This window comes from Bidens hawaiensis, unplaced genomic scaffold (genome assembly GCF_021521415.1).
Source record: "Bidens hawaiensis isolate Kalapana, Puna unplaced genomic scaffold, B.hawaiensis_p1.1 tig00014910_1, whole genome shotgun sequence".
Lineage (NCBI taxonomy): Eukaryota > Viridiplantae > Streptophyta > Magnoliopsida > Asterales > Asteraceae > Bidens > Bidens hawaiensis.
Window position 1 is genome coordinate 376,863 of NW_027492323.1, and position 13,666 is coordinate 390,528.

Sequence of the window (13,666 nt, forward strand, 5' to 3'; positions counted from 1 at the left end):
AGACATCTGATCTAATAGACTAGTAAAAACCTAAAAAGCTAACTTGTAAGAAGAGAAAGCAGGTGGTGCAGTCCTGTTTTAGTCACTCTATTCAAATAGTTGTCTTATTATTATTATTATTATTTATCTTTTTAAACTTGTTTTATGAGCAGCTTATTTTTACTATTTTTAAACGGTATTAAACCCTTTTTACATCATAATTCATAAGCTTTTGTTTATTTGATTATTACTCTACTATCATGTTTTAATTTTGAACTTTTCTTATGAGTAGTTTAATTTTTTATTGTTTGTTGAGGACTATTTTTAAACAAAATTAAACCTTTTTACATCATAACATTTATATAGGTTTATCATCATTTTTCTAATACACGTTACTGGAAAAAATTGGGAGGAGAAAACCTTTTTTAGGCCCCGTTCCATCTACGTCCCAGGCCTTGGATTTTTTTGGCATTTTCAGAGACGACCTTGGCATCACTATCTACTTCCATGGATAGAAGGATAAAGAGTTTTGCTGTTTATTTTTTCAACGGAATAAAGTTTCTCATAGCCTAGGATTTTTGCAGCAAAAGAATGACCACAAACTTCAAATTCATAATACAATTGTATATTACATTATTTGAAATGAACTATTATTATTATTATCATAACACTCATAGGTACTACGGCCATAATTTGGAACAATTAACAATTTCAGAAATGAAAGCAAACATTGCCTAGAGGATACTAATAACAATCACAAATTCACATTCTATTTGGCTGGGTAAACGGTGAAGAAAGTCTGAATAAAGGTAAGAGTGAACAGAAAGATTCCCGCAAATAGAGCAATGCCATTCCATGGATTGTTGAAATAAGTACGCCTTAGCCACGCAACATTTTTGTACCAGGAACTATTGTAGTGGCGATTCATTTCCACCCACTGCTCCGAGTAAAAAAAATCTTTACAGCCAACTTCTTTGCATATGCTGTTTATCATAGATGCAGCCTCTTGGTTTGAGCCTATATGGTTAACAACGACTTTTGATTGTACCAACTTGGCAATGTCCTCTTGAGTATCAATTAGCATATCCATGGCCATGGCATATGATGTAATATATTGAGTTACATTTGCAGAAAGCTGCTCATATGCAATGAGGTTCTTTAAAACCAACTCAGTGAAATCATTAATATCCAATTCTGGCATTATGAGAGTAGGCTTACCCCAAAAGAAGGAAACACATGGCAACCTACGTGATTTCACTTCCATCATCAGTGCCCATTCTGTATCTCGTGCATGCTTAAAGTTCACTCCCGCCCTATCCAGTTCTACTGCCGACGTAAATCTTGAGTTTGAAAATTGTAATGGCTTAGTTTTTTTGGACCGGTAACATTCATGTAGAAGGCCAAGAATATGATGAGTAGTGGAATCAAAAGTGCCCTTAAGTTTGTGTTCTTTAAAAGGGTTAACACGTTCTAGACCTGCGTGGATAACTTTAATAAGAGAGACTGTTTGATCAAATTTAGAAATAGTGCACTTAAAGATATCCTCTAGAACAAGGAATGGGATTTGGTCTTCTAGTAGCAGGAGGTCATAAGTTGTAAGCTGGACGAACATCATGTTTCCCGATTTTGATTCTTCAGGTTTTGTAATCCTGTAAAGAAATTCAAGAATGAAACAACCATCCATAACAATCATTTTGGCAAGTTCGATGTCATTGTAGTTTATTGTCTCAGCACAACAAGACCTGATTTTGCCAATTGAAGCATTCACCTTGTGTGCACATGCTTGCAGGATTTCCTCTGGTGTGGCTTGTTTTTCTGCTTCACTTGATTTGGAATTTACTACACGGTTCAATAGACTGCACACATGAGTGACTTTTTCTGCTTCACTTGCTTGCAGGTTTTCATCTTCTCTGTGCAGAGGTCAAATAGAGACCATTCGTGGCTTGAAAGAACTCGGGTTGTGATCTTTAAGGGTATTAGGAACCATGTAAATAGATGGTGAAAACTGTTCAGGCTGAGTTTCTCTTTCTTTTAAACATTCAAGAAGACCTTGGACAGTAATATCTACGTGATCCGTATGTGCCACCTGTGCAATAATAGAAAACAAATTGATTCTCCACATCTAATAAACAGGCACTACACTATCAGTTACAAAATGAAGGATATCATCTTGATTTCACATATGAACGGGCGCTAATATTAACAACCGAGAAGTACAATGGGTGAATCGAATAAAGAGTTTAAAGATAAAAGAAGATCAAGATTAGAGAATAAATTAAATGCTTAATTTATTGTTAGGAGATAATAGTTAGAGATAGAGTATAATATTGTTTATTTTATTATGTATTTGATTATTATTAGAAATTATTGTTGTAGTAGGAAACAAGTTATTAGTATATATAGAGGTGCAGTATTATGTATGATTTTCGTTCTTTATAAAAATACTGAAAAGAGTCAAACAAGTTGTTCAAATATTGTGTTATGTGTTCTAGTTTGGTGCGTGATTTCCAGCACAAAATAGTCATAAATAAAATATGAAAATTAACTAACATTCACTGGATTATAACGAATCAATATAAAAAAATAAGCATCAGATCAGCCAAGAAATAAGCATCATATCAGCCAATAAATTACTCCATGAAAATTAACTAACAACCACTGGATTATTCATCACAAGTTTGCATTTTTGTTGAAAGAATCACATCAGCATCATTTTATTATGAATAAATTGCTATTTTGGCCAATTTGGTTTCTCATCTATAGCTCATTCAGTCCAAAATGCAAACTTATGACGAATTAGCTCCTGACATTTGATTTTGGTTGCGATTTTGGTCACTGAGACTATAAATGAAACTTAACATATATATCCTCAGTGGACAAATTCGTTATAAGTTTGTATTTTGGGCGGAATGAATTATAGGAGAGAAACCACAGTCGCCAAAATAGCAATTTACTCTTATACTATCAACAAAACTGCATTTACATATCACAATAGAAGTATAATTTGACTGTAATTACCTTCTTTAATCTGTGAAATTCGGTTTTCAGGAGCGACCACGCTTGTTGGGCAGAAGTCGCATTAGCTATTATCGGAAATAATGATTCATCCACCGCTTGTTGGATGAAGAATAGAGCTTTGGCGTCTTGCTTCTGATAGTCCTTTTGACGAACTTTATAATAATCACTTGCTTCTGCGTGGTCTGTTTCCACAAAATCCCGAAGGCCCTCTGACTTAAAAAGTGTCTTCATCTTGATGCTCCAGAATTCATAAGAATCTCCCTTGAATAAGATAGGACTATTTGGTTGACTTACATGCAGAGTGCTTGACTTTGAAAACATCTCCAAACTAAAGAATTGAAAGTACACCCAAGGAACCTGAGGTCACCAAGATTGTTGGATTATATGATAAAACTAAAATAACATGAGATTAAGAAAACAAAAGATTTTGCAGGATTGTATGACAAACAACAACAACAATCATGCCCAGTAAACTCCTACCAATAGCATAGCTATTAGCAGGGTCCTGGGGAGGTAGGCAAACCGTACCTCTATCCCGAAGTATAGAAAGGTTGCTTCCAGAGAGACCTCAGTTCAACATCATAGGTATATTACCGTAAAAGGAAACACCAACAATACAACAAATAGTAATAATACAAATAACATCAGTCCTAAATCTAAATTGATAAATAAAGATAACGATAGTAGTAACGAATAGTAGACATACAAGATTATAGTTGAAATATAGAATATTACAGTAATATATCAGTGCTAACAAAGACAAATAGGTAAATATACTTTAAATTTAATTAAGTTGAAGGTCAAGAACAGCCAAAAGACACATCTCTAATCAACACTATACATACTTCTAGAGGTCCTTAACCTTAATTCAACGCCTCCAAAACTTCCTATCCTCAACCATGTTCTTGGAGATGTGCAAATCTAGCAAATCACGCATAATCCTCCGTACTCCCAAGTCAATTTGGGTCTACATCTACCCCGGCCTCCTTCCTTCTATAGTAATGTTTTCTATGGCTCTAACCGGAGCCGTCAGCTGTCTTCTCTTCACATGACCAAACCATCTCAGTCTCGCTTCTCTTATCTTATCTGATATGCCAGCCACCCCGAATCTCTGCCGAAAAACGTCATTTTTTATTCTGTCCAACCTTGTGTGCCCACACATCCATCTTAGCATTCTCATCTCTGCTACCTCCAGCTTACACGCATGCGCCTTCTTAATGGCCCAACAATCCAAACCATATAATATCGCAGGTCTAACTACGACCCTATAATTGAAAAATAGGAAATCAAACCATATTTTATTGTCATTGTGTGACTAGCTCACTTGACAGAGCTACAAACCTCTTTCTTAGATGTTAAAACTGGGAGCACACAAACACATGAGCATGTTCCCGCTTGATCACAATGATCGACTCTTTTGTTTTATTGAATAGGAAAAACAAGATACATGAAATAAGCCTACCATCTAAGGGTATATATAATACCCAAACTCGATCTATTCCTATTACTATTCAAACTAAAAATAATGAAATAAAGGAAACAAAATGATTTTACGGGATTATATGCAAAACTAAAAATAAGTGAAATATAGGAAATCAAACGATTTTGTTGATGTGAAAGAAAAAATAGGAAAGTTGATGATTAAAGAAGTGCTATAAATAGGCACGTTGTTGGAAATAGATTTCCAAGTGACTACGTTTAACTAACACTGCTACTAAGAGAAGATCCAAAATGATACACGTACCATGAGCACCATCTATTAGATTGTTAGTGCTAAATAAATCTAACATGAAATAAAGAAGGTATATATTGAGTATTAACTAGTGGGAACTAATTAAAGTCCAAAAGGATTATTATTATTATTATTATTATTATTATTATGAAAATAATAATAGTTTAGAGTTTTATTTGTAATTTGGAGTTAGGATACTAGTGTTTTCACGATAGTTCAAGCTGCATTAAAATTAGTTGATTAATGCAAAGTGACCAAACACAAACGTGTCCAAAATAAAAGCACGTGTCTTGACAACCAACACATGTTTATACCCTTTCGCGTTAAATTGATACTTTTGGTTTCCTAACGCCTAAGGTTGTACGGATAACGGGCAGGGCCGGCTCGGGCATAAGGCGATGTGGGCGACCGACCGGGGCACTTAATTTTCGGGGGCACAAATTATATATATATATATATATATATATATATATATATATATATATATGGGATATTTCAAATGAGAACCCCTTTGAGTTTTAAGAACTTAGTGTAACGATTTTTTTTTTCGAATTTTTTTTTACACATGCGTAATATATGTAAGTTACATACACGTAAAAAAATTACAGAATTTTTTACACACCGAGCCGACATTTTACACATGTGTAACGGACGTAAAAGTTAGTGTAACCACTTACATCTTTATTCTCTCTCCTACTTTGACTTTTTTGCCAGATTTAATCTCAACCACATATTCCAATCCACCTAATTAAATGTGTGGCCTAGAATAGAGTTCTTAAGTTCTTACAACTCTACATGGTTCTCAAAAGATCTCTCTCCTATATATATATATACATATGAACATAAATATGTATATTTAATGTTTTACTCTAATTATACAATAACTAGCTTGATCTAGTGGCAAATGGGTATGACTAACAACCAAATGATTGTAGGTTCTAGTCTCACTTGAGATATTTTTATACAAAAAGTTTTTTACACAACCTAAATAATAACCAAGTAAGCTTATTTCCAAGTAAGCTCATTTAAAATTTTAATTGTTTAAATAAAACAAAAAACCATTTACATAAGGCCTAATTTTTTTTTTGCTTATATTATTTCGTTATTTATTAGAGTCTACGAGCCTTTTTATTTCGGCTCGGCCGAGGCATATAAATTCTCGGAGACGGCCCTGCCAACCGGTCTTGCATAGTAACATCGTGACTCCACGATCTATGAATGTTATTTTTAAACAACTAAGTTTTGCTATTAAAAAGTGCCAGTGACAGCCTGTTGCTCGTTTTTTCCTTCCGTATTGATATATACACTACCTTTTAATGAATGACAAAAATCCATAATTTAATGTTAAAAAATATTAATAAAATATATATATATATATATATATATATATATATATATATATATATATATATATTTATATATATTGTAGGTCCTCTAGATGGATCTCACAACTTTAATCGGATCATTTCATGTTGTTGGTTAGTGGAAATCACCGACAACACTCGGATCTTGGATCTTAGTTTTGTTTATATAAAAGAGAGAAAAGATGAAGTGTGGAGAGAACTTCTTTTATTTCCAAGAGAGTAGTTTTGTTGAGTTGTTAGAGTTGTTTGGAGAAATGGGTAAAGTGACCCTTTTATAGGGTCTCCATTTCTCCAAAGTTTACATAATAATCGTACAAATAAACGTACCGAGTACGTAATATATCGACTAAAAGCAAACTAAAACGACATATACATTCCTAATAACAATATAGAATATTGGCCCTACATATACATATACATACATATATATATATAATAGGTAAAGTATAGAATGAAAACCAACTTGAGTTGTGAAAACCCTATGTAACATCGTTTTTTTTTTTTGTTACATGTAATATATGTTGTTACATTTAATACAAAACATCGGAAACTTCAAAAAAAATGTTTTGTTATTTTTTTTACATTTTTTATTAATTTTTATTTATGTTTTTATGAGAGAGAAAGTGTAAATTAACTTTAACATTTATTATTAATTTTAATCGTGGACCACAAGATTTAATCTTTAATTAAAAACATGTGGTTAATAATGAGTTTCTAGAGTTTTCACAATTCAAATGGGTTTTTATTCTAACTTAACCCGATATATATATATATGTGTGTGTGTGTGTGGCGTTAGGATCAACTACAAATAGATTTAAGTGGTTAAGCATGCAAATAACTAAAATACCAGAGTAACGAGGAGAGCACTATTTTCCATTATAGTTAATGCTTATGTTTTGTAAACTATGCTGCTTCACATATTTACTTGCAGAAACTGAAATTTATATGAAGTAAACTTGAATACTGTACTCAAAACTTTGGTAGGAAAACTACGCATTATAAATATTACAATCACTCTTTCATTATATTGTTTTTATTCCAATATATTGTCTAAACTATCTCTATATCTTCAGATTGTGATTTATGCATGTGCGAGTTCATGAGTATGAAGCTATTGTTCTTATTATAGATTGAGATGTTACGGTGTTCAGATTGCTTAGAGTTAACCTTTATTTATCATTCAGTGAAAGAGACTGTACTCAAATATCAAGTTTTTATTGGATTTCAAAATGCAGTGCAAGGTATTGTTGTCATCTGTTCTTAGCTATTAAATTACTGATCAGTAGCTCTTAACTTTAAAAACAATAGCAAATCTAATGTAGTCAAGGTTCGATGATCTGGTTCCCACGCTGCTGAAATAAGTTCAATTAGCATTCGATTGATCAATGGTTTCCCGGTTTTCCACTTTAAAAACAATAACAAATACATAAATTGTTGTCTTCTGTAATTAGTTATGAATTTTACTGATGAGAGTGGAGATTCCAGGAAATTATTTAAGGAAATCCTACTTAGAATTCAAACTATGAAAAAAAAAATTCATAGAAGAAATCATGAAATTATAGAAAACAAGTCTTTCTCTTATAAACAAATGATATAGTTGATTAAAGCTATGGATGCATAAATAAATATTATTATAAACTACATGGCCGGCTTGGATAGAAGGGCAGGGTGGTCGACGGCCCTGGTCCGATTGTCGTGGTGGGCCCGAATTTTTAAAAAAGGAAATTTATATATATATATATATATATATATATATATATATTTATGAAAAAAAAAATACGTAATTTTAACGTTTAAACTCAATTACTCAACTCATTTAATCTTATTTTTATATAACAACTCAAATCATAACCAATTAAGCCTATTTAATTTAAAATTTTAATAGTTAACGATTCTTGAAGACGGCAACTTAATCTTGATAACAAGTTCCTTCTTATTGTGTCAGATCCCGATGACTTATTGTGTCTAATCTTGATACCCAAGCTAATCAATATCAACCCACAATCAAGAACAAAAAATATTCCGATGACCTATTGTGTGAGATTCCTCTAAACCACTAGAACACCACAATTACAGGCTACAATGTACCTTCTTGAGAGTGCAAGACGCCAGTAGAAATTGAAATAAGAGAATTAATCACATTGAAAAAAAGAAAAAAAAACTCAAAATCACAAATTGAAATAAGAGAATCAATGGTTGTCACACTCATATTCGAGGTTTACAAAAATTGGTTAGAGTTACCTGTAAGCAGATTCAAAATCAAGTCTGACCAGAAGCAACAGGAGTTGGAGCGAGATACCTACTCGTACGCTTAGATATTAAATGCCAACATTTTTGTTACCGTACATTTTGAAGTCTAAACTTTTATATTTTTAAATTCATTATATGTATGGAATTGGTTCAATAAACTTATAAAAGTGAGAAATTATAAACTTATAAGAATGTCTTATAAGTATATTGTTTTTATCAATTATTTTGAAAACCAGACTCGTTCACAGGACAAGCCGATCGGACATGTTAAACTAGATCGATCGCGTCATACCTATTTAAAATAAATAAAAACGGATAAGTAAAAAATAAAGTATATTTACTAGAATCTTACATATAAATATATTGGTAATTAACCGAGTCGGACCATGTTGGGTCCGGGCCTAAGTATCTCATTATGGTGTGTGAGATTAAGAATATGGTAGTTGGCCATAATTGCAAGTAGTTGCTCATAAATTTAGTGGTCGGACATTTAGGCCATGGGGTATACCCTAACCCCTCTTAACTCCACATAAACACCGCATCACTCATTTTTCTCTCTTTTGCTCCATCTCACTCAAAGGAAATTGCTTAATTCATAATTAATAACAAATCAATTAGTAATTAATACATAATTAATACATATTGTTCCTTTTAACTCGTTAAAAGCATAATCTATGGGCCTTTTTAACAAACTTAACACTAGTGTGGAATGGTTTAATGCATATTTAAAGTGTCATGTCATCTTAACTTATGTTGGGCGTTAGAGTATACCCCATGGCCTTATGTAGTTGGCAAATTGACTATCTAGTATAAATAGATCTACCAAGTCATGTTAGATTATGCATTGTCGTTGAATCCATTTGTGTAGTTGGCAGATTGGCTAACTAGTATAAAACTCACAATCACCATCACTACTACTATCACAATCAAATGTTAGACTATGCGTTGTCGTTGAATCCATCCTATGGATTCATCCAGTAATATTATGTCATCCGGTGTGACTGGACGTTGGTTGTACACTCGTTGAAGCTCGTTGAACCCATTGTTGAAGCCACTTGAGCCTGTTGTGGTTCAAGCGAACAATGGTTTCAACGAATTTTCTTGTTTTTTAATATAAAACAATAATGTAAACTAAAAAGATAATTTGTATAATAAAAAAACATTAAATATCCTAAAAATATTTTAAAAAAAAATACAAATTTATTCCCTAGCTTCGTCTCTTCATCTTCACCTTTGTCTTTATCTTTTTTTATTTCCTCTTGAAGAAGCGTATGTTCTTCTTCAAATACCTCTTGGCGCATAGGATCCAAGTTGCTAAAGTTCTTAGTCTAACTTCTTAAGCCTTTCTTTTGAAATTTTCACCTCCGCCGACGCCTCGATGCTACTTTATATTTTGTGGACGTCCTCGGAAAATTATGGATCGACCTCGGTAGTTGTTCTTTTTCCTCAGTCCCTTTCGATTGGTCGACGTAGCACTCATGGTTGATCTTCTTGCCCCTGGCATGTTTAGATCGATGCCTACATGAGCATCCGAGCTACTATATGAGATATATGCACTGGACGAAGTAGTTTTCTTATGCTTTGGCATTGAGTCACCCTCGTTCGGTGCAACTAACTCGACTCATTTCGAGCATAACCTAAGTATTTTCCACAAGTAGTCCTGCCCCACGTTTTTACCATCCCGTACTTATTCAACACTTCGGCTTTCCATTCATTGCATTTGAATTGTTAAACTTGAAAATCATCACTCCCGCTCGCTCGCACTCGATGACTGTTTGTGTTATGTAAATTCGTAAACAGTCCGACAAATTTGGAAGTTTCGGACCACCTTCCCAGCATCATAATTTCCGTATGTTCTCAACTTCCCACCAACAAGTAGAACAACTCTCACCCGTGCCCCAAAATATTTTACGCTTTTGATAGTCCGTTACAATTAAAAAAAGATTAACAATGTTAAAAATATATTTTTTAAATTTTATACGAAAAAAAAAGGTTAAATAAAATATCGGCATGTCAATCTTAGGATATTTAAACACAAGCACCACACAAAGCCTTTTTCTCCTCTATCGTCCAAGGAGTTAGTTTTCTTTTTGGAACAACCTCTGGACCGTTCGGCTCGTGCCTCCCGCTCCTCCTTGGCTCTTCTTTTTTTTGCTCGTTTGCCCTTGGCGGCCTCCGTGCGAGGCTCTTGCGTCTCCAGAATAACAAAATCAGGAGACTGTGGTGGCATTTGACTCAATTTATGCTCTAACTTAGTGCTATATACGTCGTCATGTTGACCCAAAGACATATACGGTCGGTAACAGCCACCCAATGGATCATATTTTTCAAATAAGTGAAGTAGATTAAGGGTGTAATGTGGTAGTGTTTTTAAATTATAGAGAGAATTGGAGAGTGTTTGAGATCTTTTAGGTAAAATGGCGCTTGAATATGTAATAAGCACAATTCCCCACTGGCCAACGGCTCTTTGCGAGGTGCAACCGGCTTACGGGGTCCGCTCACACTGCATATCACGACAGGCCTTTGTGGTGTGTGCCATCCATGTGGCTCGCGCTACTCGTTAACGGGCCACAACGGGTAGCATTATTGGAATCGGTTTTGAGTTTGTTACATGTTATAATACATGTCGTTTATATATATATTGTTCGCTAATTATCATTTATAATTCTTGAATTGGACCTTGAAAATAGTTATACATATAGAAAAATACAAATCCACACATAATTTGTCATTATATTAGTTAAAATTTAAAGATAATAGAAGAAATATCATGCGTCTTCGGACATGCAATAGCAGATCTTCTTCCCGTGACTCCTTCATTTGCTCTTGAATGAATCGTGCCCCTGTGGGAGTTAGCATCACCCATCTCTAAAGTAGGAGCAGAAACGTGTACCTTGCTTAAAGAACGTGTAATCTCCCGAAACTCCTTCCGGCGCTCACAAAAATCTCTCTCGGGTTCGTCAGAATTTGTAAGCTCTGGTGGTACTAGCGAACGAGTGTGTCACATACACTGAGAAACAGATATAAAGAATGAGGACTCAAACTTACCCCTAAAGCACTTGTAGTATGAGTTTTATAGCAATTAAGAGCAATTATATATAAAAACTAATTAAGTAAACTAAAACTACAACTAAAACAAATAAAAAGCAAATAGAAACTAGTTTCGCTATTGCCAAGTGTCCCAATAATAGTGCCAAAAACTTGATTTGCACAAAGTAGTCTATGGATTTTTATTAAGAACCGGACTAGAAACACCTAGTAATAAAAACCTAGATAACCCTAAACCGGACCACTAACAACAGGAAAGTATACCTATCGGGTGTAGTATATCTAAGGAAAGTCCAGGAGTATCGAACCCTAGAGATACTTACTGAATTGGCAAAACTAGATCTAAAAGCTAATTAAATTAGTAATTGAGAAAAATATTATTTTTAGATTTATATATTTTATTTAAAATTAATATATAATTAAACTAAATTAAGCTAAAAAAAATAGATTACCGAATATAAGATTTTAACGAGTTCAAATATGAGAAAAGGTTGACTAGGCAAGGAATCCAAATCCGAATATAATATCTTTGTTCTAATCCTTGACCCACTTTTTGACAAGGTTTTTCATTTTATCGCACTTCTTAATAATTTTCTTTCCTATTTTCTTTTTGTCAACCCGTTTACTTCTAAGCTCATCCATCACCGCGCTTGGCGGGTTAGGATATCCGGTTGGTGCGGATGCAACAGGCAAAAGATAAGCATTTTCCCTTGGATATAAATGTGGGTTGGCTACATATGTATGCATTTCCTCGTCAGGGATATTATTGGTGTAGAATTCCTCTATTTGTCGACCCTCTTCTCGAATCTCATTAGCTTGTTAAGAGATTGTCGAAATTGGGCTTACATATGGTGGGCAATAACGATTATTCTGCTCATTTTCATATTCCTCTTCAGGTTCGGAGGAATCATCCTTTGGCATTTGAGATTGTACTGGGATATAGTGTCTGGGTTCTGTAATTGTTTGTGCATTTGGAGGTGACGATCCAAAATGCCATCTGCTTTGGTCCGAATGGCAATTCATCCAGCTGGATGAATCCGAGCTGATCTCCTGTATGTATTTTAACACCCTAGGCAAATCTCACATCGCCCGTGGACAAGAGAGATCCTTGGTTCATAAGTAAATGTCCCGCCTCTTAAATCACCAACGCGTTTTAGGCTTAATGGTAGTGGACGAGAGGAGAGCTCCACAGTTAAGCGTGCTCAGGTGGGAGTAGTAGCATGATGGGTGACCTCCTAGGAAGTCTCCACCTAGGCAACCAAAAACAAACCCGTGAGATCTTCATGGGCAAAGCGGACAATATTGGTGGTGTGAGGGGCCGGATGTTACAAGTGGTATCAAATCCACTCCTGTGCCATTCGGGATGGTGGGGCAAAACTCACCAGAGACGGTGAGTCCCCGAGGGTGTCACCGTGATCTAATATAATTTTTTAACAAGTTCAAATATGGGAAAAGGTTGACTAGGCAAGGAATTCGAATTGTGACGGCTCAGGCTTTTATCGGTAATGGAAATTTCTACGGGAACCATGATCTAAAGATAGGAAACCCAAAATGGACCCCTCCCTAATCACTATGAAGGTGTCACCTAAGAGGATATCCTAGAGGTCGTGTAAACCCGCCGGCTTATTGGTTCACCTATCGGTTCACGAACTTTGATTAATTACCCTAGAAGACAGATAACCTGCCGGTTTCACTATCTCGATGCACCTAAGTACACAAGGTGGTCTATGAATAGTCTAAAAGGCACGGGTAAACAATGAAACTAAGGCAAAAATAGGCAAACTTCCTGTCACATCATTTAACCTAAATCCGTAGCAACACAGACAAACCGACAACTTATTACTCGTCAGATATCGAAGCAACTAAAAAAGTATAAACTTCCAATTTAAGCTAAACATAAGTTTCTATGGTAAACGAGCTCAGTAAACCACAAATAAGTCATAAACACACAGTCAACAACCTAACATACGCCTATAATCGAAAGACATTCAATCAAGTAGCATGAGTAACATCCGACTTTTGTTAAATAATAAGTAAAGGAAATTTCGTTAATTTAATGGTGTGTTAGCGTTTGATTATGTTGGGTATGTATTTAAGAATGGGCTAGGGAACGGGTTTGGTCCATATCCGAACCAAACCGGAAATCCTGCAAGGTATGTTTTGATGAAAAGGGCAAGTTTTAGACATCTGTTGGTCTTACGATTTGTTATGAGGGCAAATCGGGCCTCGTAGTGGTAGAAAAACATAAACTTTGTAATAAATGGCTTAACGAGTG

At 34.6% G+C, this 13,666-nt stretch overlaps 1 protein-coding gene across 1 annotated transcript; it reads right to left on the minus strand.

Annotated features, from left to right (window-relative positions):
- Positions 1 to 748: 748 nt before the first annotated feature.
- LOC143548111 (UPF0481 protein At3g47200-like) lies at positions 749 to 3,228 on the minus strand. Its single transcript, XM_077039365.1, has 3 exons — positions 2,998 to 3,228; positions 1,986 to 2,065; positions 749 to 1,889 (listed from the first exon to the last, which is right to left on the minus strand). Exons 1-3 carry the CDS (start codon positions 3,226 to 3,228, stop codon positions 749 to 751), a joined length of 1,452 nt encoding a protein of 483 aa, XP_076895480.1.
- Between the last annotated feature and the right edge of the window lie 10,438 nt (positions 3,229 to 13,666).